The following is a 27,075-nucleotide window of genomic DNA, read 5'->3' on the forward strand; positions in this document are numbered from 1 at the left end:
TGACCACCAGGGGGCGCAGTGTGTACACTGCCAGTACAACACACCTGAAGGAGTGATATTAGTGAGGTCATTGGATCATTTTGGTCAGATAGTTTAAAGAGGGGCTCTTTTATTTACACAATCAGCTTACATCCTGTTAATGAAACTACTGCACATTGCATCAGGTTTGTGAAGTTGTAGTGTATTGTTTTGTATCGTATTTGTTTAGAACTGAATCTCTTCTCTTCAGTTTTTTTTGTTTTTGATGAAGCAATAACATTATAAATCAAAAGTCAGTAAGATCCTGCTTTAATATCATTTTGAAGAATTATTTCATATTTTTGTAGATTTCGTCCATAGTTCTAATTCTCTCTCCCCCGTCTCCCACGCTGTCCTTCTGATTTTCCTTTTCAAATTTCATTTTAAATCTCCTCCATTGTACTTGTAAAATCTAAATTAAACACATTGAAAAGTGCAGTCACTTGAAAAAAAAATACCAAGTTTATTTTAGCAGTGACATGTTGTAAACAGGTTCATAAACATTCAACTTCACAAATACAAAGCAATCAACATTTTATCTCAAAGGAATGTTTTTCCAGTATCTTGGTCCTCTTCTAAAAAAATTACAAAACAGTTCTCTCATCAACATTACATAATTATTATTTTAACGCACTGCTGGGGAAATTTTTTTTAAAAATCTTAATGTAAAATGTATAGACTTTAGTTTACTATTTAGGAAGCATTAATTAACTTCCCCACTTTGCAATGATCTTAAAATTCAGAATTTGGAAGAATATACTGTCGTCCTGTTGCTTTAGTGACAGACAGTGATGTTTCTTGAACAATAATTTAACTATTTAATTTAGTAAAAGGTATAAAATCTACAAAGACTGTTATGGCTTACAGAGCTTAAAGGAGACAAGTCATTGGGTTTTGTTTTATAACTTAAAATAATACTACTGTGAATTATAAAGTGGTTTCATTAAAGATGTGGCTTCCAGTGCGCAGCTCAGATTAGCGTGTGCGCCCTCTGCTGGTGACAGTGGGCAGTGAGCCAGAGGAATAAAATCTATCCAATTATATTAATAAAAAATCAATATGGCTGAGGCTATGGAGTAAAGGCATTTTAAGTTCATTATTGGGTTTTATGATTTTCAATTTTTTTGCTTAATTTGGTGAAGAGTATAAATACATTTTTTCTTAGTGTAAATTTTACATCAGTGAAGTAACCAATCGAGAAGAAAAAAGTCTGAAGACACACAGACGAGAGAGACTTGTACAGGCAGACTTCAGTCTACTGCAAAAAAACGTATGTGCAAGGAACACATTTTTGACGCTTAAGCCATTATTAAACTAAATAAAAAAAAACAACAACATTTGAATTGCAACTATTGTATAAATTAGGCTCTGACCGTTTTGGCTCCAGTGGTTGAGTTATGGAATGACCTAGTGTCATAATTTATAATCAATAAGAAAAATTATAAAACACTAAAATTGCCACAATGGGGAAAGACTGTGAACCACTCAGTTAAATATGATGCAGATATAATGTATAAGCAGCAGTAGAAACTAAATGTTGTGAAGAAAAGAAGGCATATTTACTTAGGGTTTACTTAAAATGTGAATTTAACTACAACTCATGATTAAAAATATGATACTGAATAATAAACAATAAACACTGAGTGAACATGTCTCCTTTAAGCCCTTGAATCACTGGAGTAGTAGGGCCTGGGTTGGAATGGCTCTGGTGGGACTGTGATGCCAGCTCACAGGGCAGTGTGGGAAACCTGCTGAAGATAAGGCACTTTTCACAATAGTTTTGCTGCAGCAGCAGCAGCAGCAGTGTGGACTCTGCCTTTGGTCACTGAGATCGTCTGTCAACACAGAAGAAAGTGCAAGACAACCCTGATACGATAGGAGGAAAACCAGCCGGCTAAATATATAGACAATCATATACGTTTAAAGGTCCTATATTATGCAAAACCAACTCATATGAATTGGTAGCCATGTTATAATGCTGTTACCTCTACAAAAACACACCTGAAGTTTTGTTTGAGTAATCCTGGGTTATTAGGCTGTCTGCATCCCCAAAGCTCAAAATGCTGCCTCTCGTGATGTCATTTAGTCGTAGTTTTAAAGTTAACAGCTATCTTGAGCCTCAACTGTACTCTACAATACTTAATACTTAATGACATCACAAGCTGGTGTTTCAGTTTAAGAGAAGAACTCTAAAACATGTGTGAATTAAACAAAACACAACTCCAGGTCTGTTTGTGGTGAGGAAACAATATTAGAACATAAGACAAAAGTACTGCAATATAGGCCCTTTAAGTCTATTTTGTAGACTTGTAAATATGTAAATAAGTATTGTAAAACAGGTGACACTCCATTTAAAAAATACAATTACTATTTACCAAAAATACATCATATATTCCACTAATTCAATAGTTAGTAAAAGATAAAAATATGCTGATGAAAGCCAGGTCTCAGGGTTATTCTTTAAAATGCCGTTTCTATTTGTATTTTAAAAAATATGAATTATTTTGGCTAAAAGTGAACAGCCAACTTCATCAGACCAATCCAGAAGTGTAACAAAACAAGGCCTCAAGACCCAGTGTCTACCTTTTAGAGCCTCTACACCAATGTAAAGCAGTTAAACATGTTGTGCCTTGTGCTACATTCACAGCTAAGGCCAGGCGGTGGGCGGTGGGTGGGGTGAGTAGGATGTGGGTGTGGTCAGTGACCATTGGGCAGGGTCAGTTAGGTTGTGGGTGGGGCCGGTGGGCTGTGGGCGGGGTCAGTAGTCATCATCCTCGGGGCTGAGGTAGCTCTGTCTCTTGCGTACGTTCCAGTGCAGGCATTGGGCCAGGCTCTCAAACCAGTCGTTGACCGGGTCTCTGAAGCAGATGGAGGGCACGGGGAAGCATGATGTGGTGATGGTGATGCTGAGGGGGGCACAGGAGGGCACACAGTTACTATGGTCACAGAAGCAGGTAATGTTAAAGGGGCTCAACCTGAGTTCTTTCATATGATAAAGTACAATGTATCTTGTCCCAGGACAGATATATTGTTAATGCTTCAGGGTCTGTGTGAGGCCACTGTGTCTGTATCTACTTACAAAGCCAATTCTCAGACAATACAGAGAATCAGTATACACTTCGTAATTATTAACAGGAAAAGTGCATTAGCCTGCTAGCCGTTAACAGTGGCATGATGACAAAGTTGTGAAATATACTCATAAACACATTACAGTGAATAAATAGAATGTTAGGAAATTATTAAAGCGAGTTATATGATTAAACATGAGTTAAACAAAGTTTAGTATTTTCTGCCACAAAGAAGATAACCATGGTGAATGATAAAATCTCAGAGATGTGATTGCCAACATGTGCAGGAAACAGTCAACTGCTCAAAGACACACCCAGGACAAACGCGGGACAGATGGAGGACAGACCCAGGTCAAACCCACCTGTCTCCATGGCATATCTCCTGGCGCTTCCTCCCGTCAAAGGACACCCAGGCCGTGTGTCGGGCATCACATGACAGCATGATCTGCACACACATGAACACATATCACTAGATTTACTTTTATATAAACCATATTTGACAGTAAATTAGGTTTATACTGTGTTTTATGAAGTAGCTCAATCACCCCCTGTGTTATTGCCAGGTGCTGTAGAGCTGTCACCTGTCCTGTCTCTGATCCTGTCAGACATGTTCCAGATCTCACACTAGAAATATCACATTTTAAGCATAGTTTCAGGTTTGTAATGTTATTTATATTTATCTGGCTAAGAACTAAGCCTGTCACTATATATTCGATATATAGACGATAAATGATAATACTGAAACTGCTTGATTCTGCTCAATAGGGGGTGATCAGTATAGGCTGGGTATCAGTATCGGCTGATAACGCCGTTCGTTACTGATATTCAATGCTGATATTTTTTGCCCTGCCTCATGCTCTGAATGTTCTTTTTAAACAGACTAATGAGTAAAAATGCAAATAGAGTGTTATATGGCACAAACACACAAATATCTAACAAATAATTTTATATTCCAGATTTTTACAAAAGTGAAAAATGTATCAGTGATTTCTTCTTTAACTTCAGATACCTTTGTGGACCTAGCTAAGAATTTTAAAAGCTAAATATTGGTGTCTGCAAATATCGGTTATCGGCCACAGCATTTGGTCAAATATCGGATAGGCAAAAAAAAAAAAAAAAAAAAAAAAAGGAAAAAGAAAAAAATCCATATCGGCCCATCACTATTGCTGAAATATTAACCCTAAAGGAGGACAATCGCAGCTTTTTCAAAATGTCCAATATCATTAGAAACATGACACAATGAAACAATATAGCTATAATAAACCATATTAGTTACTTTATGACCTTCTATAGCTCAAATCTTATCCTACTACAAAAGGAAGTGAAATAGTTCCCCACAAATCAAAAGAAAAGGTGCATAAGATAAATACTAAGTCCCTAAAACTTTTGTTCTTCCTGTTTATTGAATGATAAGTTGATATAGTAATTATGGTGACTGACCTAGTAAGAGGCAGACACTACTTTTACATGCCCAGAACTCTAATTGTGCTCAACAACCAAATTCAAAATGTCTTTGGGGCAAGAGTGGTCTGACAGGTTTTGAGGCAGTCTACAGCAGCTAATTGCTAATAAAGTGACTAACATACATATAACCACACTATTGACAGAAAAAAAAAAGATCATCGACATCTCTTTTATGTTGAGCATTTGATTTGCTTCGAACTGTCTTACTCACAAGTTATTTATCTCAGCAGCACAAATAAACACATTGAGGCTCTGGTAGTTTTTTTTAAAGTAGTGGACCAAAATTACACATGGTCAGTGGAGAGACTGTAGTTTGTCATTACTGTTGATCTAAAACGAGTGAGTAAACGTCCAAACACATGTCTATTATTTTCTTGGCCATTTCTTACCTTGTGCAGCTGAACGCCTCTCTTAGTTTGCAGTTAATGTAAATGGGACTACGCAGTTACAGGGTCAGAACTTTGATAAATCTTTTTAAATTGGACTAGGCCAGTTATCTAGTTTTCCCAGTGTGTATGTAAAGGTAGTGAATGAGCCCATAGCGCAAAGCAGACCTTGAGCTGGACCCCGGCGGGCACCACGATTGGCCTGAAGGACAGCGAGTGTGGGCAGATGGGGGTGATCATGATGGCCGGGACGTTGGGGTGGATCATGGAGGCTCCTGCAGCCACAGCGTACGCCGTGCTGCCCGTGGGAGTGGACACGATCAGGCCTGGCCACAGATAACACCATTACAACACATATACACACACACACATCTTGGGTTTCCATAATGTGAGTGTGGAATCTCGGGGTCCCCCCAATGTGATAAAAGCCTGTCTACATGCACACACATACAGTCAGCGCTCATACCGTCTCCCTGCACTGTGGTGATGAGATGTCCATCCAGGAAGAGGTCCACATTGGACAGGTATGAGGACGGCCCTCTGTCCACTACCACCTCATTCAGAACCTGGAACACACAGCAAAGTTCACTCAGGTTGCAGGTTTGCGTGTAATGGAGCAGATGAATACTAGTGATAGACCGTTATATCGGTCAGCCAATATTCAGCCAACGTATCGGCTATTAGCCTTACAGCCGATATTTTGTTTGGCCAAATGCGTTAAGAGTATATGCATAAAACTATATTTGAACACTTAAGTCCAAAGAGGGCAGTGCCAAATATGACTACACTGCTCTTTTATCCAGTTTGTAGTAAGACAAGGTCATGGATGAGTTTGTACTAAATTCAAATTAAATCCTTTTACTAAAATTTCTAAAGCATCGGTATGCTGAAATATTCCCTTCAAACGTGCTCAAGGAACATGAAGTCCTTTCAGTACCGCCGTCTGGTGGTCATCCGGGATTCACAGAACTGTAGTTATATCTGTAACCTTTTGTGTATCCATTTATGTCACATGAACTCTACTTCACAAAATTTATGTTTTTCAAGCTGGTCAGATACTAGAGCAATGGTGATCTACTAGACAATGGAAATAGAAGTAAATTAGCATTTCACTGTTGAATCCTAAAATAATGTTTCTTCTTACAATAATTGTATCAGTAAATGTGATATTCTGATGTGCAGATGTAACAAAACAAGTCCAGTCCATGTTTCTGATGAGAAAACCTGACTAAAAGAGCGTAGTCACTTTTGTGTAACTCTGTAGCTGAAAGAGCAGATTTGACATAGAGCTGGTGAGGTTTTATGCTTGTGTCCTGTAAAACGCTGTGGGCACTGTGCATGAGTACCACTTCTGTTCTCTTTTCATGTACACCCCAGCAGAACCAAAGAGCTGCTCAAATACTTTAAACTTATAATAAACCCACACAGCCTCTGTCTGCTGACACGACCGTGGAGAGCCAATCAGCTGATTTGAATGGCATTTCACTTACTGGTGACCACAGTGGTGCAGTGGATTCAGGAAAGTGACTGTCCACCAGATTGTGGCTGGTTTAAGTAAAAAATAGCAGAACAAGCGCTTGTGGTCAGAGGGCGACTACTTTTCCAACACTGTAAATGTATGGACTTAAAACCATACAGGAGTGTAGGTTTCAACTGCTCATGTAGATCACTGAAACTGAATGATTATACCTCTGATTGCAATTATTAAGACAATCAATCATTAAAATGATAATAATAATCGCCAAACCTTAATAATATATGTTAAATATGTTAAAAGTGCTCTGTGTACCTTGTTTGGTACTGGGTACGTATTACTTTGCCTTGAATATCTCATAGTATGGCATTAAACGCATCTATGTCAATGGAGACAAACAGGCAATGGATAATGGAAAGAGAAGAGCAGTTTATTTTATTTATTTATTAATTTATTTATAGCGGACAGTGCATGTTGACCAACAGTAACTGTTTAACATGCCAGCTAGTTAGGCTGTATATTTACACTCATCATGCTACTAATTATGCATAATAAAATGTATTTATCTGAGATATAAAATAAAGTTAATTTGTGAACTTTACTATAACGTGAAGGGCCTATATTATGCTATTTTCTGATCTATGTTATAATGTTCTTTCCTCATGAAAAACAGACCTGGAGTTGTGTTTTGTTTCCTTCACACATATTTAAAACACAAGTCTCTTCAACAGAAAACACTCTGTTCCACCTTGTGATGTCCTTGTGATGTCATCATGTGGTAATACAGGAAGTGCTCCATTGTGTTTTAAAACTCCACACATCTTCACTAGGATCATTTGGTTGATTTCCCCCTTAGAACTGCCCATCTCTATTGAACTAAAAGGTAAAAGGAGCTGTTAACTTGAAAACTATCACTTCATGACATCACAAGGTGGAACAGAGCATTTTGAGCTTTGTAAATGTACAGATTAATGATAAAGGATTATTCAAAAATGTGTGACTGAAACAAAACACAACTCTGTGCATGTTTTTGATGAGGTAACAACATGGCTTAAAGTTCATATGAGTCAGTTGTGCATAATATCTACCGTTTTACATATAATTTCCAAAAAATACCAAATCTTCAGCTAATTCACTCACTAACTTCTCCCTTCTGCTGCTGTCCTATATCTGTACATCTTTATGATCTAAATAAAATGATTAGTCAACAACTATACATTTTGGTTGTGAGTGTGTCCCACCTGGTACTCCTCTGCTGCCCCCTCCCCCTCTCTGTTGATCAGACTCAGGCCATTGTTCTTCTCGCTGCTCCCTTTGGTCACTCGCACCCGGAGCCGACTGCGCAGGACCAGGGCCGCGTTCCCTGCACCACAACACAATACACATCAGCGGTGGGGACTACGTTGGGACGGGCTGTCAGGGAAAACCAATTTACAATTAACTGAGGAAAGGAAAGGAAAACTAAATAAATATGGTGGGACGAAACACAATTTCCACGAGACAAGATACACATCATGAAATGATGTACACAAGAATGAGACAAGACAAGATTTTGACCAAAATAGTTATGATTAGACTAATAAAAGTAAATGTTAACACCTTCATTTTGTTAAATTAAGGTTTAAACTGACAGGAAAATAAGTTTCTTGAATACAAATTGCCCCTACATTTTGGATAGAGTTTTACCTGTTGATGACAGAGATAGAGGCATTCTGTTTTAGAACTGACTTACTACTACTTTCTGTATATTTGTACTTTTATTCTCAACTTTTTTTTCCAACAAACTGCTATGTAAGAGGTGGAAAACTATACTACTATAAAATATTGTAGGGTAAATATTTTCCACTAATACCCCACCAAATCAAGTAACACTTGACACAATCTGTCATGTGCACTACAGGCACAGGCTCAGTAAAAACAATCATGAATAGTCATAGTTTCATTTCCATTGCATGTCTTCCTCTAATAACACTAAAACACATTGTGAGAGTGTTGTTGAGAGAGGGCAGAGTACCTTGGATGACCTGAGTGAGCTGGGACTGATACGTGTCAAACTTGAAGGGGGTGAGGAAGCCCAGGGAGCCCAGATGGAAGGCAATGACCGGGGGTACGCTCTCCTGAGGACACACACAGGTGAGATGGGCATAAAGCCTGGGCATTTCACACAGGAATGAGGTTAAAGGTCAGTATTGGTGCTATTCAAAGTCTAGAATATGATGATGTCATACTGTCAGATGGGGCAATTCCCCCATTGATTACAATGTAAAAGAAAAATGAAATTCTGTCAACTGGACAAAAAGTTATTGGAGTGAAGCCATTTCGCGGTTGACAGTTCTCGTTAGTGTTAAACAATTGCTATCCTTTGTTAACAAAAGATGTGTCATTGATAAAAAAAAAAAAAAAGAGGAAATTGTAAACATTATTATTCCATTATTTTCAATTAGCTAATGCACCTTGGACCCAGAAGTGACAACAATCCTAAAGCATTCCACAATTTTGAAAAAAATAAAATAAAAAAAGAAGAAATTGCAATTATTATGATTGTGATTTGATTTTTCAATTTATGTTTTAAAAAGTAGGATTCTGTTAAGGGTGGAGATTGTAAGCAACTCCCGAAGGATTCACATTTGAGAGGAGACTGAAATATAAACTAACCTAATTCAATAATTTTACACACAATTGTATAGATCTAAGGTTCAACAAGATTTTCTACCAAACAACAGGATAGTTTGTTCTTTACAGAGGACATTATAGCAAATCATTGCCGCCTTTGCAATTTGACAATTATACAGCCCTAGATCTTGAAGCTTTTCACATTCTGAGCACTTTAGCCTGGAGTTCGAAAGAATGCATTTGTTTACTCTACTACCTCTCGTTAGGTGTGATGTGTAGTGAGGAGTCTGATCAATGTGTGGACTTTAAAAAGACTTTAAAGTGGCTATACCTAATTTCCACTACCTTAAATGCACTACAAATAAGTTTTGCCATGACAGTAAAGCTAACAACAACATGCTAATAGTCTTACTCACACTTACTAGACAGTAAAATGCTTTTTAATTAGTACACAGCAGACTTATTTTGAACTCAAGAGCTGCTTATACAATATATATGGAGCAAAACATATTTTGCTCAATTACATGGAAAAAATTGGGTACAGGGCCTTTGACTTAAACCCTAAGCCTAGAGGTTTGACCTGTTCCACACTCACACATTCTAGTGAACATTGAGTGGGTGAGGGTAGAGGAGCACCACCTGGAAGTCAAAGGCTCCATACCTGAAAGAGGGAGGAGGCATACAGTAGAGTCCCATCTCCTCCCAGGCAGATGATGAAGTCCACACGATTGGAAATGTCATCAAGATCTAAACGAAAAAAACACATTTAGGACATACATATTTTAAAATAATATTTCAACACATAGTTAGTAAATAGTAAAAGCCAAAAGTTAAGTCTGTTAACTGGACGTTGTACGAGTGAAGATGCTTCGCTGCTCATCCAAGCCGCTTCTTCAGTTCTGGTCAAATTGCTGCTGGACACTGCCTTATATCTGCCTGAAGGGAGGGGCTAACTACACTGAAACTGGAAACAGCTCTTGTGACTGTGTTGGTACATTCTCTTACGGTGTGACTGTTTAGTTTCTCCAGTGTAACGCTCACTGCACTCTTCACTGCACTCTTCACTACACCGAACAGAGTAGACCACATTACTTTGTTTGTGGCTCGGGGGTTTTGTCTTTTGGGTGAACCAGTTTCTGTCTTAAAGTGTTTGTAGGTCTGAAGTAGACTGGAATCTCAAATTGCCTGAAAATTCTCTAAAATTTTTTAGACGTACAAGGTGCTGTAAAGAATAGTTACACTGAGAGTAGAGTTGGTAAAGTATAATAAAATGTATACTAATGCTTATAGCAAAAGAAGCATTCAATTATGTTAACATCAAATGTTGGACAAAAGTTTTAGAGTGAAGACGTTTTGCTGCTCACCCAGGACACTTCTTCAGTTCTGGTTACTGATTACTGGTGGACACTGCCTTATATCTGTCAGAAGGGAAGAACTAACTACACTGACACAACTATTTGTTTAGCATTCAGACCCTTGTGGTTCCTCTCACACCTATTAGCATACTGGCTATCATTTTTGTTTTCCTTTTTTTGGTCTGAGGATGGAGTTACAGATAGGAAATAAATAATGTTTAAGTCCCCATTCCCCTGACAGATGATTGGCTATAGATCTCCCCATGAAAAACACCCAAACTGATCATTGACGATTAGAAATTAAAGAATTTCAATCTCAATTAAAGACATATTGTGCTTGTGTCTGCTATATAGTTATAATCTATGACACCTGTGGATCATTATATTTTGGGCATTTTAAACCACAATATTGATTTTAAAACCACTTAATAAAAGAAACAGGACCCCAATGGGAACTGACGTGGATGTAAATGTCATCACAACAAAGTGCTGCTCAGATGGATAGTAGCACATCACGGTCATTTTCATTTAAATTTGTACCAAAATGACTACATGACGCTGCAGAATTCTATGAGTATTAGAACATAAAAGTCTAAGATTGCGGTAATTGCACAGTTTGATAACTAAAACAGCACATTTTGCACAGCTAATTTGAAGTGTTCCAGGCCCACCTTCTCTGAAAGTGCAGAACTTCTTAGTGATGGCTGCAAAGTTTTCATCTGCAGAAATGGACGGGTCTTGTAGAACCTTCTTCTCCACGTACACCAGCATGTTTTTCACCTGACAAGCACATGATATTGTATTAAACACTGAAAGTTACTCCCACCAACCATTCATACAGCAATAGCAGTGGTCACATTTTGATTTGTAGTTTTTGTAGCAGCAGTAGAGGTGGGTAGTACTCAGTTAAATTTACTAATTTACTACTGCTTGCTACTACTTTTTTAAATAAATTGTACTTTTCAGAGTACTTTACTAACAGCATAATTTTACAGCTACTTGAGTGATGTTTTTACAACTTTTGCTCAGTACTCTTACTTGAGCAAAAGCTGTGGAAACTCTTCCCACTGTGAGTAAATCTACACCTGACAAAAGCTTTACGTTGACAATACTGATTGAAATGATTTGTGTTTTTTGCTTCACTCCTTCAGATATGATTTAGTTTATCTAATTTTTGTGTCTGTCTTTTGAGATATGTTTTGTCTTTCCATTTACGTTAACTTTAAATTATAAATCAAATATTACATAGCAAAAGTTACTCTTAGTTGAATAGTAGTGTTCCCAAATACCTTTTTACTCTTGCTTGAGAAATTTCTTGGACCACTACTTTGTACTTTTATTTGAGTAATACTGATATGAAGCAACTCTTACTTGAGTACGGGCTACTCTACCCACCACTGAGCAGTAGTAGTAGAAGTTTTGTAGCAGTAGAATTGTAGTAGTAGTAGTAATAGTAGTAGTTGTAGAAATATTCATTGATTAGTTTATTTTAGTCACAAGTATTTTCTCACATAATATTTGTAATTTTAGAAGTAGTAGTAGAAGTAGTGATTTTAGTAGTAGGACCAGTTCATGAATAAATCTATAAAAAAGATTTGAATACTCTACAAAAGCTTTTTATTTGGTAGTTTTAATTTTATGTTAGTATTTAGTATTATACAATGTGAATGAAAGAAGATTAAGGATTTCACTAATGTCTGATCATGGTGAGAGTCAATAATCATGATTAATTGTAAAATCACAATAATCTTGACACTAAAATATGCTGGATTCATCACAACATTCTCGAATCAATAGAGTTTAAACTGAGCTGGAGACAGTTCAGAATTCTCTGGTGGAATTTGCTGTTTAACTGTCAGAGTGTAGATGTGTTGACCTGGTTTATGGTTAATATCTCTGTAATTACTGGGCCTAGCCACATGAAAGAAAAACTGCCATGAAGTTCAACATCTTCTCTGTCAGTTTAAGTAAATGAAAGTGAAATTATTTTTGTCACAACATCTTGGTAGAATTATTCAACACCATCAATGTGTTTGAAGCCAAAATATTAACTTGTCAGGTTTGTGGAGCTGGTACCTTACAACTTATAATAAGGTTCAACATTTGTGGAGTAGAAGTTTGATATCTGTGTAAACCCTCAGTCATCCAGGTCTGATCCATAGCAAAAGACGAAGTTCAAATCTGTCAACTGGACAAATTGTTGTAAGAGTGAAGACGTTTCACTGCTCATCTAAGCTGCTTCTTCAGTTCTGGTCAGATTGCTGGTGGCCACTGCCTTGTGAAGGGAGGGGCTAACTACACTGAAACTGTAAACATCTATTGTCTCCAGTTTTCAGCTGGAACTACCCTATTCAGCCCTATTAGAAGTATGAATTATTCTTCAAAACTTATTTGTGAATTTATCTTTTAAATATTTCATGGCAAAATACATTATAAGCAATAGAGAAATCTGTGTCCTGCCCCCATCTGGGAGTATGACATCACATTCTACTAGGGCTGGGTTTAATGTAATCATTTAGTCGATTCATCCATCGATGGTGTCTTAGACAACCAAAATTTTATTTTATTTTATTAGTCGACTAATCATTTATTTAGATTATAAGGACTTATATGGGACAACAGCAGAAAGGAGAAGTGAGAGGGTAGGTTAGCTGAATATTTGGTATTTTTTAGTATTTATATGTAAAAAGGCATGATTCACATATCTTATCTGTCTTTATATACATGTATAATATACATATACATTACATTGTTTCCTAGCAATTTATTTCTGCATAAATACACACCCGTGCAGGTGTAGTCTTGTGAGTCCAGTTTGGGTCAGATAGAAAAACATTTGGGCATCCCAGGTCGATGGTGTTTGATTTAGTGGTACCTCAGTGAGAAAGGTGCAGAGCTCCTTAAAGGGCAGCAGCAGAGCGGTGTCTCGGATCTTCTTGATGACCAGCACGCTCTGAGGAGGCTTGTTCCAGGTCAGCCTCTGACTGGCAGGATCCTGGATGTGCCTGCATACACGCCACAGTGTAGGGGTCAACCATTTGGGAAACATTTCTAACTGCTTTTTCTGACAAACTTTAGGTCAGATTATATTTGATATTTATGTTTTAATAATGGGATTAGATCCAAATTCACATTTTAAAGGTGTCCAAAAGAATGACAAAAATATATGAACTGGCAAACTAACACAAGAAACACATTTTAGAACATGCACAGATCTAAACTACAGGGTTAACAGTTTGTATGCAGAATAAATCAGGGAATTTTGTTGTTTGCGGAGGAAATTACAGTACGTAACTTCAAACATTGTATCATTTGCGATTAGATCATTTTATCCATTCAAACTGGAATTTCTATTAGATTGTGTTTATTCTTGCAGCCCTAACAACAGTCTGCTACCACAAGGACATCACATGTTTGGTCCTGGTTTAGTTCTGGTTTAGTCCTGTTTTAGTCTTGCTATAGTTCCGGTTAGGGTTAGTCTTGATTTAGTCCTGGTTTAGTCCTGGTTTAGTCCTGGATTAGTCCAGGTTTAGTCCAGGTTTAGTCCTGGTTTAGTCCTGGTTTAGTCCTGGTTTAGTCCTGGTTTAGTCCTGGTTTAGTCCTGGTTTAGTGCTGATTTAGTGCTGATTTAGTGCTGATTTAGTTCTGGTTTAGTTCTGGTTTAGTTCTGGTTTAGTTCTGGTTTAGTTCTGGTATTGTCCTGGTTTAGTTCTGGTTTAGTCCTGATTTAGTCCTGGTTTAGTCCTGGTTTAGTCCTGGTATAGTTCTGGTTTAGTCCTGGTATAGTCCTGGTATAGTCCTGATTTAGTTCTGATTTAGTCCTGGTTTAGTCCAGGTTTAGTCCAGGTTTAGTCCTGGTTTAGTCCTGGTTTAGTCCTGGTTTAGTCCTGGTTTAGTCCTGGTTTCGTTGTGGTTTTAGTCCTGCATAATATATTGCAATCGAATCAAAATCCCAATTTCAGTTGGGGCAATGATCAAACCACAAAGATAATAGAACATTCTCTGCAAACAACAAAGTAATCTGTTAAAGTAATCGGCAATACTTGTCAGAAAAATCACAATCTACCAGTGGCGGGCCGTTAGGGCCAGCAAGGCCTTTTCTGCTGGCCTAAACATGCTCAGAAAAGTGAATTTATTTTATTTGAATAAATATGTGAACAAAAAATATTCTCTATTCTCTGTTCTCTTTATTTCATATCATATCCACTTCGTTGAGTGGTTTCCAATGTTGTTTACTGTGGTAGAGTTTTTATCCAATTATATTTCAGCTAGCTTGTGTTGTCAGGTAAATTTCATTTTCCTGAGGCCTTTAGAGTAAACAGAGCAGGCCCCGCCCACTGTAAGACACAGGCCGTTTCTCATTTCGCCAAATGCACCCTTTGAAGGTGCCATTCGAAGTACTCTTCAAAGTGTATTTTAAAGGTTCCAGTCGAGAATCTGCCCTCCTCAGTGTAGCCGCCATCTTGCTGAAGTGGGACAGGCCTAAACCACGGACCGCACTTCCACCGCTGTCTTTGAGCGTACGATACGCACATTACGTACGTTATTTTTAATTATTATTTAATAGAAGGAAAGTCAAGATGTCGTCGTCACAGCCGTTTCTTTCTGTTTAGATTGAATATCAACAGGCAAATATAAGTTTCAAGGTGATTTCATAACTGCCCTTCGACGTACACTTCCAATGGTGATTCTAAGGCCATTTTGGCGAATTGAGACACAACCACAGACACAGTCAGTTTCAATAGCCAATCAGATCTCGATTCTGCATTTCACGGCCAACTAGAAGGTCCTACACAAACTGGACATGCACGTGTCCTGTGATTGGATACACATACACACTGCTACAGCCTGAAAGGTGGCAGTTTGCAGAATGTTAAACTAAATCCGGAGATCCAACAGCTATTATTGTACTTTTAACCCATAATGGCAGGAGGAGGAACAGAGATTCATCTGGTTGCAGATATACTTTTCACACCATTTTCAAGATGGGCTTTTCATGAAAATCTGGAAATTATGAGAAGAGGTCGGCCAACCCCTGCACTAGCTAACCTGTCCCAGCAAGGAAAAGGGTTTGTCGGTCATTACCAGACAAGTAACTATGAACGATACCCGTGGCTCACAGCTTCTGAGAAACGCTGCAAATTGTACTGTTGTTGTACGGCTGGGCACTTAAAGCTACAGTGCGTTTAAAAACTTTTGGAGATGCTCAAGTGGACCTGCAGCTCAAAAAAGCGAGTTTATAATATTAATAATAGGGTGGAGCATTGAAGTCACCTCAGTTAAAACTGCACTAAAGTTCGTTCAATCTCAGCTGCGCCACATTTTCAGTTCTTTGCTGTTGTATAGCCTATTGTCAAAAATGCAAATGATCTGTTTACTTTATTTTCAAAGAATAGTTTGTTTTGTTATTGTCTGACTGGTATCTTATAAGAACTGGCAACATGGCACAGTCTATTGGACAGACTTGTTTAAGCTCACATAGCATAATTTTGGTGGCATTTTGTTTGGCATCTTTAAATCGTTTAAATTTTTGACAGTATTTGTGAGCTTAGTTTCCTACTCTTAATTGTGAATGCAATGCATGCTTATTGGTTTTAAATGATCCTAGCCTATATTGAGGTGATGTTGTAATGTGCAAGTGGAACTGAAGGCCCAAGGGTGAAATGCACGGCCCACCACTGCAATTTACACAAAAAACCTTGTGGAGAGTGAAACTGGACATTTAGTTGTTGTCAAATTAACAAAACAATAGCAGCCTGTGTCTGACTATTGCTAGAGTTTAAATAATCATGATGACTATTCAATTGTGGGAAATCAGCCCTGCCTTCCTTACACATAGTTATCTTTGGCACTGGCTTTAGAGCAATGCTTTTAACATTATTATTATTCTTATTAAAAGCCAAGTTACAGTTTAGATCAGCACAGAGGTGAGGAGTGTTTAAAGGTACAGTAGAGGTGGCACATCACCTGCATGACTCCATAAAAATATAAAGTTAAAACTATACACAGAACATTCTTCATGAAGATAGATATGTTTTAAAACATACTTTAAAATAAGAAGAGATGTGTGTTTGTGTAGATGCAAGCCTACTCACAGTAAGGATATAATATATAAGATATAATATTTTTCAGTGCAACCAGATTGAAACAAACAAACATGGCTAAAAAGTTACATACTGTGGCTTTAAGCAATACAAACACCTGTAAATAGAGCTATTACACCTGCAAGATAGAAATATTAATGCCATACTGTAAAACAAGGGAAAGCAATTACATCTCTATGGAGGCAAAGAGGTTCCAAAGTGCACCTATAAAGCACCTAATGAATGGACATAGTGAGATCTGGTGTCAGTATGATTGTCCCTGCTTCTTCTCTATGAAGGACTCTAACTTGGCACACACCACACAGTTCAGAGCTCGCCTGTTTGATCATCAATAAGCAATACAGCCAATCCTCTACCAGGAAAATCATGAGGTTTGGAGCAGACGGAAGTCTTTGGAGGAAGAAACTTGACTATTTATGGGTTAAAGGAACTGTATGCAAAATTTCATTATGTCCCCAGATATGAGGTAGACATGTTCAAAACAAATACAGCTTTGATTTGACAGTTATACTTATACAATATTGGTCATGATGTCCCATTTACTTGGTGTTTTGGTTCTCAAGACAATTATCCAATCAGAAAGCAGAATGAGCCTCATATGAGTCTCTTATTTGGGTTGCCAGTTTCAATGCTGAAATCCAGATGGTTTAAACCTAAAAAGACTTAGGCCTACCTAAAAAAAAAATTACCTATTGCAGCCGCTGCAGCTCAGTGAGTGAATTCTGGAGGTTTTGCGCTTTCACATGAGGCCTGTCCATATACTGAGACTGAGATAAATGTGTATGTGTTTCTATCTGCAGGTTAAAGCTCTGGCAACACAGGTTCAGTTGATTGTAATATAAAAAAAAACAACCAAAAAAACAGTAAGAGCACAGGCTATGTACAGTGAGTTCCTTTAACTGTCACTAATTACACATCTGTCTAGTTTACGGTCAGGAAATTAATATTGAAAGACACAATAAATTTGAAAAAAGCAATCAATATAAAGGAAAAAACATCATAAACATATCACCGAGTCCTAGTTCTTAAATGATGCGGGCTTTTTAACAAATTGAAACACTGCTGTGATTGATTCCTAAATTCCAGCCCAAATTTCCCCATCAGCCCATACATGAAGCAGCAAGGATCTGACTGCTCAGTAGATTTGAGTAAAAGTGTTAAAGTGTTCCTACCATTTGGGGTTGAGCTGGCTCATGATGCTGCCCCAGAGGGCGTCCTGCGCGGGGCACATAGTATCTAGTGTGCAAACCTCACAGCTCCGGCACTGTCATAAAGAGTCATCAGGGTTGCCAGATTTTCAACTTGTCACTCAGGAGCAAGCCCCCCCTCCAAAAAAAAAAACACCACCTGTGACCAAGCAACTTTCCAAAAAAAGAAGCCCAAAGTTGCTATAAAGAAGTGGACTTGGCAACTATGAGAGCCATGCTCCCTTGCCTGTTTCTGCTGTCTCTGCTCACTGTCTGCTCAAGATTAGAACGGCACTTACTATGGCACAAGCCCCACCCTCGCCCTGTAGTCCCGCCCCTCCTTTACGAGAGAGCTCAGCCATTGGCTGCTGAGTTAAACCAAAAGAGTGGTTATGTCACCGGACAGGTAATTCCACCTGTAGGGTTATGCTGCAGACAAGCAAACCTCCTGCTCCAGTGCCTTTAATACCAGACAGGACAAAAGAAGTGCTGTATCACAGGAATGACACAATGCAAACAAGTTTCAGTATTTGTGTACAAGGTCAGCTTGTACTGTACTGCACGCTAATGTGACCTCAGTCTGCGTGTGCCAATGAACTAACATCCTCAGTACCACTGTACAATAACAACATCTAGCCTTAAAGGGCCCATATTATGCCATTTTCTGATCTACCTTATGTTGTTTCCTCACCTAAAACATACCAGGAGTTGTGTTTTGTTTCATTCATTCATCATTAACATACAAACCCTACATATTTAAAGTTCTTCTCTCAAACTGAATATACTTGTGCTCCACCTTGTATTGCCATGTGGTAATACAAGTAAAACCTGTGTTTTTAAACTTCATACACCTTTACTAGAATGATTTTGGATAAATTTCAGAACTGGAACTGCGATCTCTACTGAACAAAGGGTAAAAGATAGCGGTTAGCTAACGGAGCATTTGAAGTTTAGGAGATGCAGATCGAGGATTACACAAACATGTGAATGAAACAAAACACAGCTCCAGGTCTGTTTTTGACATGGTAACATTCTAACATGACTTAAAGCTCACAAGAGTTCATTTTGTTTAACACAGGACCTTTAATAAAGCATCAACAAAGACTTAACCCTGAATGAACACATAGTTTATTAAGAATGATTCAGGCTTAGTCACTACTTTAAAGGTGCAATATGGTGTAGGGTCCACCACCATGAAGTTATTGGTATTAGATTTATCCATCTAAAATACCTAAAATATGCATTCTTACTGTTAGGGGGCTTGCCTATCTAATTTCGATACTTGTTTTAGTATTGAGTAGGTCAACAACAGACTCTTTTTAATAACTACTTGGTTCTTTTGGGAGTGTCTTCTCATGCAGATAAACTGTAATCCTGTATGCCCAGTATTGCTCCATGTCTGTGTTTGGCTGTTGATGTTCAGGTCATGCAGTGTGACAGTCCTGCTCTGTGACATCACTCTGTATAATAATAATAATTAAAGTAGTCTCTCCTGAGCACATACAGTACATGTGCTTAGCCACAAGAAGCAGCGCCAATCAACAAAGTTATGAAATTACCACTACGTATGTCATATCTGCTGCCCATGTCCAACCAGGAAGTAATTAAGTCTATTTCAGTGAAAGTAGAGTCATTATGTCTGTGGGTGCGTGTCTGTGGGTGTGTGTGTGTGTGTGAGGAGGATGAAGGGTGTGTGTGTGTACTTACATGACAGCCTGAGGGTTCTGCAGCATGCATGCCTTGGGGCCAAACGTGGTCACGGGGCTGGGGCCATGGAGCCACTGAGTCCTCCTGAAAACACGCAAACAAACACACAAACATGTCACTGTTAAAACACATAAAGGCATGCAGAGAGATACACCTGTGAGACACAATGATGCAAGATAAAATGATTCACAAAGAAGAAGGAAACAAAGAAAGATAAAACAATAGAAAGAGATAGATAGATCGATAGATAGATAGATAGATAGAAACAGAGACAGAAAGACAGAAAGAGATAGATGGAAAGATAAATAGAAAGAAAATATGTAAGATACTTTATTGGTCCCAAAGACAATTCAAGACACACTGTAGGTAAAAATACAATAAAACATTAAGGTTCAGGTATACATTATTGTCCCCATAGGGAAATTTGTCCCCTGCGTTTGACCCATGTGACGCCACCCGGGACCTGTCAGGAGCAGTGCAGTGTTTGGGGACCCATCTCCAGATCTTTAGCTAGTCTTTGTCAGGACTACCTTAGCTGGAGGATTTTATTTATTGTGCAATATTGTGCAATTGTCCTGGTGAATAATTAGGATCCTCAGAATGCATAAGGTAACAAAATCAACCTAACCCCAAGTATGTTTTTCACCAGAAAACATTATGTAACACACAAGGAAAAGACAGTAAACTAGCAGTTGTTTTAGCATAAGTTTGAGCTAAATTTGTCTTGTCTCTGTACACATATATTGTATAAGCAGCTCTTGTCTGCTGAGTGTTGTCTGATTCCAATTCTAAAGCATTTTATTGTCAGAAAATCAGGAACTGTATGTTAACATGCCTGTTGTTGTTAGCTTTACTGTGACTGCAAAATTCTGATCAGTTTTTGACACCTTATCTGATTACTGTGCACAAAGGACTACAGTTGCCAGCAGAAGGCACAAGTTCAAATTAGGCTAAACACAATAGCAGCTAGGTTGCTTGTATACAGTTGCCTTTAAGATGTAACTTTATTTTTTAACTTAATCCTATTTTGATCTTTGTTTTGTGGCTTATTTTATATTATTTGCTGATCATGAATAGTGATTTAAAATGTTTAAGCACATGAACTTTGGAACTTTTTGCGCCACCTGCTTGACTCTATGGAATTACTGCTTTGTCTGTAATATTCCACAGTATGGCATTCAATTTATTTATCTTCTGGACGTCCCAATTATTCACCGCAATGAGTTTACAAGAGCTTTTCACAGCTTTAAGAGACCAGAGCGGAGTTACTGTAGCACTAATAACAACTAGCATCCTAACTATGCACTTCCTGATTATCAGATAATAAAATGCCTTATGATTAGATGCAGACAGCCCACAGCAGATTTATTTTGACCTCAAGAGCTGCTTATACAATATATCTGTACTGAGGCAAGATCTTTTTTTTTTTCAAATACATGGGAAAAAAATCTGGTACAGGGCCATCAATGCCATAGTGTGGCTAAGCAATAACATCTCTATTCACAAGTAGAAAAGATACATAGTGCATCTTTAATATTGTTTTTATTAAATGATTTGAATTTGTGCATAGAACTCCAATTAATACAAAAAATTAAGCCTTTAAGTTGTGTGATTTAGTTAATGAGAACGTATTGTTATGGAGAGTAAAGAGGGTGAAATATTGAAATGGGATTATGTAGTGGCCGTACGGCGCATTCAGAGAGCTGTGCAGGGGTCAGGGGTCAGTTTAGATCTAATCCTCTTAGCGCTGGCTCCATCTGCTGTTTACAGACATGCTAACACTCCACTTGGCTCTCACCGACCAGTAGCTTCTGCTTTATAGTTTAAGGTCTCTAAACGTGAAGAGAGGGATCAAAATGACACTTCTGTTTGTGTTTTTGGTAATAAAAGGTTACAAAAAAAGGGGGAAAAAATATATTAATTAACTTACTGTCAAAAATATTAAAAAACATACAAAAATAAGTTCAGGTGCAATAAGATAATAACATTAAATATAACATTTGTCTGACAATGACAATATTATGATTTGAAATGCGCAAATTACAACGTAATAATCCATGGGTGCCCTAGGTTATAACCACCTAGCAGACACAAGCACAATGTCTTCTTTAAGCTACAGTTGTGGTCCTTTAGTTGTTTAGTTGATAGAGTCTTAGTTGACCAAAATTTATATTACTACTCATTTAAAATACAGTTACCTGATAATGTACAGATCTACTGTATATTTGCACACAAATAAAGATAGTGAATTTGAAAGTTTCCATTTGAGAGAAATGTATACTTTTAAAATTAACAACATTTACTTTAAAAGTATATATGTGAGGCACCCCTCTTTGAAGCGCCACCTTAACGTGGTGGAAACAGGTCCTTGGTACTACAAGGTCAGACAAAGAACGGCTCATTATGATATCATATCCTGGGGTGGATGCTCGTCAGCAAGCGTCAGCGTGGACCCACGAGGAGGATCCAGAAGGGGCCGGTGCAGGGGGGTCTGTACAGCAGTCGAAGGCAGGGGCCTCGACAACCAGATCTCCGGACATGGAGACTGGCTCTAGGGACATGGAATGTCACCTCACCTGAGGGGAGGAGGCTGAGCTTGTGTGGAAGGTTAAGCCTTATGGACTTGATATAGTCGACCTCACCTCCACGCACAGCTTGGGCTCTGGAACCCAACTCCTTGAGAGGGGCTGGACTCTCCAGTTCTCTAGCGTTGCTCACGCTAATGCAGTGAGCTGGTGTGGACTTGCTTATTGCCCCACAGCTCTGTTGCTATGTGTTGAACGAAAGGGTCGCTTCCCTGCACCTTCGGGTCGGGGACAGGTCTCTCACTGTAGTGTCGGGCTACGGGCCGAACAGCAGTGCAGAGTACCTGGTCTTCTTGGAGTCCCTAGACAGTGCACCGACCGGAGACTCAGTTGTTCTCCTGGGGGACTTCAACAGTGACACCAAACTTTTTGATGGGGGTCACCAACTGTCCTAGAACTTGATGATGTCATAATTTCAGATTGCGGGCTTGGGCCCATGTAACTCTATGAAAGGTTTACAGATTTAAAAATAAATATCCCAAGTAGAAATCCACATGTTTAACCGTAAATCTTTCAACCGGCAACCATCATGAGTTGAATAATGTCCCCAATTTATGAGACAAAAAAAACAAAACACTTTTGTTTATTTATACTGACAAAGAAGATGTTGAACTTTGAGTCTTTGCTTCACGTGTATAAGCCCAGTAATTACAAAGATATTAACCATAAACCAGGTCAACAAACCTGCAACCGGTCAAACAGCAAATTCCACCATAGAATTCTGCTCTGTAAATAAATGTGAGAGTAGCCTGCAGAGTCCTCGATGTTTTTCACATTTTAGATGTGTTTTGAGATTTTACTGAAGAACACTTCATTACTCCCCATTGACAGCCACATGCCACTTAGTGTAAAAATTCTGAATGTTGTGATCTGCATAACCTCTATTGCTGGATTTCAGATGACATCACAACACTCTATAGGTCAATACTAATTAATACAGATGGGCCACCAAAAATGAGTATTGTTAAAATATAGATTTTTGTTGTAATAATAATGTATTTTGGGGTCTTGTCAAAACTAAAGATTTTCAATTCAACATTTGTTTGAATTTAATTTCTGGATATTTCATGGCAAAGTACAATGTTATCAATAGAGAATACTGGCTCATCTGGGATTATGACATCATCACATTCACAATGTTCTGTATCACTAACATAGACTGTATAAAGAAGTGGACTAAGGGAGTGTAACATCACCCATAACGTTCAGCTCCAGTCAAATGAAGCTCATCGAGGCTAGCAGTTAGATGGCGAATTTGGAGCCAGGCTCCATATTTGGAGGGCTCAGCAATGCTGTCTATCAGACCTGTTGCTAACGCTAGCCAGAGCGACCTCAGGTAAAGAAGGCAGCTGATTTGTCTCTTATTAATTTATTAATTATGTTTTCTAATGTAAAGTGAATTGGAGCCAGAGCTGGAGCCCCCGGAAGGGCAGCCCAGGATCGCTTTCTATTTGGAACATAACATAACAGAAGTGACAAGTGGAGACAGGTTCTGTTAAGTCCCAGAACCAGACCATTTACTCTCAGTAAGAAGTCTGGGGCTCTGTAAATTATAGACTAATCATAAACTGACTAAATTAAAGCATTTCTGCTCTTTTTGGTTAATTTAAAATGAACTAGCTCCGTTTTTCACATTTTTAAGACAGTACAATTACCTCTGCTTTTGTACACATTTGCCATAATTCTCCTCATTATTTCCTTCCTTTTAACTGGACTTGCCCCGCTAAATCTCAACTTCTCCAAAAGATCATGTAACCTTCACAGTGACACAATCTTGGGTTTTTGAGACATACTTAACTACCAGGCTAAATGTGTGACTGTCCTTTGTAACCACAGCACTTTTGTAAGGAGCCGTAGGTGTGCACTTCCCTGTTCCTGTTCGGTAAATGCGATGTGTTTGGTAATCCTGGCCTGATACTTCCCCAAGGTAAAAAAAACAACAGCTATTGTTTTGTCACATCAAACTTGGGGAAGCATTGCACCATGCATGGTTCAGAAGTCCACTGTGCATCTGCTTTTGTCCAGCGTATCGTAAACTAAAGCATGTGGTAAGACTTGGACCAGTGAGACAGAGAAAAGACAACATCAGCTAATGCAGGTTAGTGTTGTCAAAAGTATCAAAAATCCCATACTAATCAACTGAAAAACAATACTAATTAGACAAGACAAAAAACAAAACAAAATACAGTTTTAAAATAATTTGAGCTATAAGACCAAAGACTAAGGCAGTGTCATGTCACCCACAGCATTCGGCTCCAGCCAAATAAAGTCAACTGAGGCTAGCAGTTATAGTGGCTAATTTGGACCCGAGGTCTATTCTATATATCTATACTGGGATTATAAGCGCATGGGAAAATACCTGTTCTGCTGCTCCAGATGCACACTGCAGATCAAACCTGACCCAGGCCTCTTTCATTTGTGATACTAAATCAGTTTGTATTTGGTCTTTGCAAAGTGACTGCAGTCTGAGCTGAGCAAGGAAATGCTACAGGTATCACAAGGTTTTACTGAAAAAGCAAGGAATAAAACACAATAAAACAATGAAATGCCTGCCAGACGACATTAGATGCAGAGAACAGAACTTTGGCGAAGTAGACAACCTAATAATAAAGTTTTAGTCAAACATGTCTGAATGAAACAAAACATAACTATATTTTTGAGGAGGTAACGTTATTACATGGCTTAAAGCTCACAAGAGTCGATTTTGTCTAATATAGGACCTTTAAAAGTATTATATTCTTCTGTATGTGGTGTCCTCAAGAATTACTGCTCTATAGTATTCAGAACAATGAAAATGGTTTTAATAAAAAATATATATAATAAAAAAACATAATAACAACAATAATAAAATATAATAATAATAATAATAATAATAATAATAATAATAATAATAATAATAATGTGATAGACATTTTGGATTTCTGACCTACATGAAACCCACCAAGACGAAATACAACATGGTGCACCTCTCTACAGTCTCACTATTCGTTCAACAAAAAAAATGTGTTTAATCAAAAGCTGCCAATATTCCTCTTGGGAACCCATTAAAAGTATTCAAATACAATTTCAAATGCAGTAATAATAAATAGAATTAATAAGTTACCGTACATTACATCATAATACAATGGCAGTGAAATAATTTAATACTATTGTAAGCGGGTGTAGTAGTCTGCATGATGCTTCATTCAGTTGGACCTGTTGTATCCTCCTCTATAAATGTATGTTTTCCCAGCCTTGCTCTTCTTCATAATAAACTGAGACGTTTTACTGCCTTCCATGATGAGCCTCTACTTTGTCCTGGGTAATTACTGCCTAATAACGCCATATAGTTTGCACACTACCCTAGGCATGTCAACTTAGAAAACAACACTACCCACAGTACATTATTTCTAAGTACCTGTACTCCGAGCAGCCGGCAGACGACGTGCTCAGGCTGCGGCACTTCCTGGTTCTGCGGGACATACTCCTGGTGGAAACATCTCCCATGGACATGTCTCCTCCATCACAGGGACAGCAGAGAACAGGAGATGATTGTATCCCATCTGAGCTCTCCATCACTGGCCTGCTCGTGTCTTCAGCCTGGGTCAGGAGCCTACAGGACGGTCACAGGGGTTAGAAAAACCTACATGAGAGCCAGGTGAGATAGGTGAAGACAGGCGAAGACAGGCGAAGACAGGCGAGGACAGGCGAGGACAGGCGAGGACAGGCGAGGACAGGCGAGGACAGATGAGCCAAGTGAGACAGATGAAGACAGGTGAGACAGGTGAAGTGTGTGTCCCTGTGCCGATCTTTTGCAAAATGACTGTGGTCTGAGCTGAGCAGGGAAATGACACATAGTTTTACTGGAAAGGCATGAAACAGAATAAAACAATGAAAAGCTTGCCAGACATTAGGAGCTAGAAAGTACAAATAAGAAGTGATGAAAAAAAAAAAACAGCCTGGCTCAGGACCTACAGGAGGGTCACAGTAACCTGTCCAGAGCTCCGTCCAGAGCCCTGTCCTCTGTCCAGAACCCTGTCCAAAGCCCTGTCCTCTGTCCGGAGCCCCGTCCAGAGCCCTGTCCTCTGTCCGGAGGCCAGTCCAAAGCCCTGTCCGGAGCCCCGTCCAGAGCCCTGTTCAGCAGCCTATTGAATAGCCCCTTCCCTGATGATTCACACCTCTGTCCACAGCCGTTAGTCCTCGCAGCATTAGCATGATTCTGGGCTGAGCTGCACATAGCACACCTGTCTCTGTGGAATATTAACTTTAAACACTGTTAAAAGTGCAGAGACAGTGTGCTGCTGCAGGCTGACAGCACAGGCTAAGCTAAGCTCATGCTAGCTCACACTGCGGCTCTAACCACAGCACTTCTCCGGGAAAAGCTGTTTGTGGAGCGGGTAGAATAGTTACCGGGTTCAGGGGACCGCTGGACTTGGTGGCGCAGGGATGTTCACAGAGTGGACATTATTTCATGTTTTAGGCCTAATTTGGACATGTCCATTTCCCCCGAAAGTGTCAACAGTCAGCCCAGGGTTTCCTCATTTTCAGCCGCCAACCAAAGCCCGCGCCTGGGATGACGCCGCACGCACGCCCCGCCTCCTCACGCCCCTCCTCGCGCGAGAGGACAGCCCTCCCTAAAGTGAACAGGACAGATTATTATTTATTTACTATATGCAGCCGGTCACTTATAATATAGCTTTATGAAAATGCCATAAACAAATTGGTGACGGTAAGTGCGAGCTTATGGCTCAAAAAGGAAAGCCACTATATTAGGTTTTTATTTCATGTGATTTTGAACCGTATTTTATGCCATTTGGTTTTACATGAACTTGGTCAGCAGGGGGCGCCCTTCTCCTTAAGACCAGTGCTGGTTACGACCTCACGTATCACTAAATTCAGATGACGTCACAACAAGCTATAGACCAATAGGATTGAACACAGATGGAGCCACAGAAATGTATATTGTTAAAATGCTGATTTTTGTTAAGATACAATAAGATACCGAGTCTATCCGAATCTTGTCACCGGGGGGATACCCAGATACTCTGATTTGAGCATCTGGGTATCCCCCAGATATATTAATTGCACTATTCCCAACAAATATTTCATAACAAACAACAACAACAATTTTTGTG

At 38.8% G+C, this 27,075-nt stretch overlaps 1 protein-coding gene across 3 annotated transcripts; it reads right to left on the reverse strand.

Moving 5' to 3' along the window:
• Positions 1 to 458: 458 nt before the first annotated feature.
• nadka (NAD kinase a) lies at positions 459 to 26,474 on the reverse strand. Of its 3 annotated transcripts, none has more exons than XM_055223315.1 (12): positions 26,119 to 26,474; positions 25,359 to 25,553; positions 19,377 to 19,460; positions 13,254 to 13,383; positions 11,050 to 11,158; positions 9,685 to 9,770; positions 8,425 to 8,527; positions 7,652 to 7,773; positions 5,403 to 5,502; positions 5,105 to 5,262; positions 3,449 to 3,531; positions 459 to 2,924 (listed from the first exon to the last, which is right to left on the reverse strand). In XM_055223315.1, the coding sequence occupies exons 1-12, from the start codon at positions 26,175 to 26,177 to the stop codon at positions 2,777 to 2,779; spliced, it is 1,377 nt and encodes a 458-aa protein (XP_055079290.1). In that variant the 5' UTR covers positions 26,178 to 26,474; the 3' UTR covers positions 459 to 2,776. The 3 variants fall into 3 exon arrangements, with proteins under 3 accessions (XP_055079290.1, XP_055079291.1, XP_033825990.1); XM_033970099.2 differs by having other exon boundaries at positions 465 to 2,924; positions 26,351 to 26,474; XM_055223316.1 differs by lacking the exons at positions 19,377 to 19,460; positions 25,359 to 25,553; positions 26,119 to 26,474 and adding an exon at positions 17,655 to 17,940.
• Between the last annotated feature and the right edge of the window lie 601 nt (positions 26,475 to 27,075).

This window comes from Periophthalmus magnuspinnatus, chromosome 7 (genome assembly GCF_009829125.3).
Source record: "Periophthalmus magnuspinnatus isolate fPerMag1 chromosome 7, fPerMag1.2.pri, whole genome shotgun sequence".
NCBI classification, from domain to species: domain Eukaryota; kingdom Metazoa; phylum Chordata; class Actinopteri; order Gobiiformes; family Gobiidae; genus Periophthalmus; species Periophthalmus magnuspinnatus.

Excerpts from the sequence above, each read along its gene's own strand:
- nadka (XM_055223315.1), bottom strand. The coding sequence starts at position 26,177 with ATGTGCAGCTCAGCCCAGAATCATGCTAATGCTGCGAGGACTAACGGC. Across the intron at positions 13,384-19,376 it reads CAGAACCCTCAGGCTGTCAT|GCACATCCAGGATCCTGCCA; the intron begins GTAAGTACACAC and ends GCGTGTATGCAG. Across the intron at positions 3,532-5,104 it reads CCGCCGGGGTCCAGCTCAAG|ATCATGCTGTCATGTGATGC; the intron begins GTCTGCTTTGCG and ends ATGTGTGTGCAG.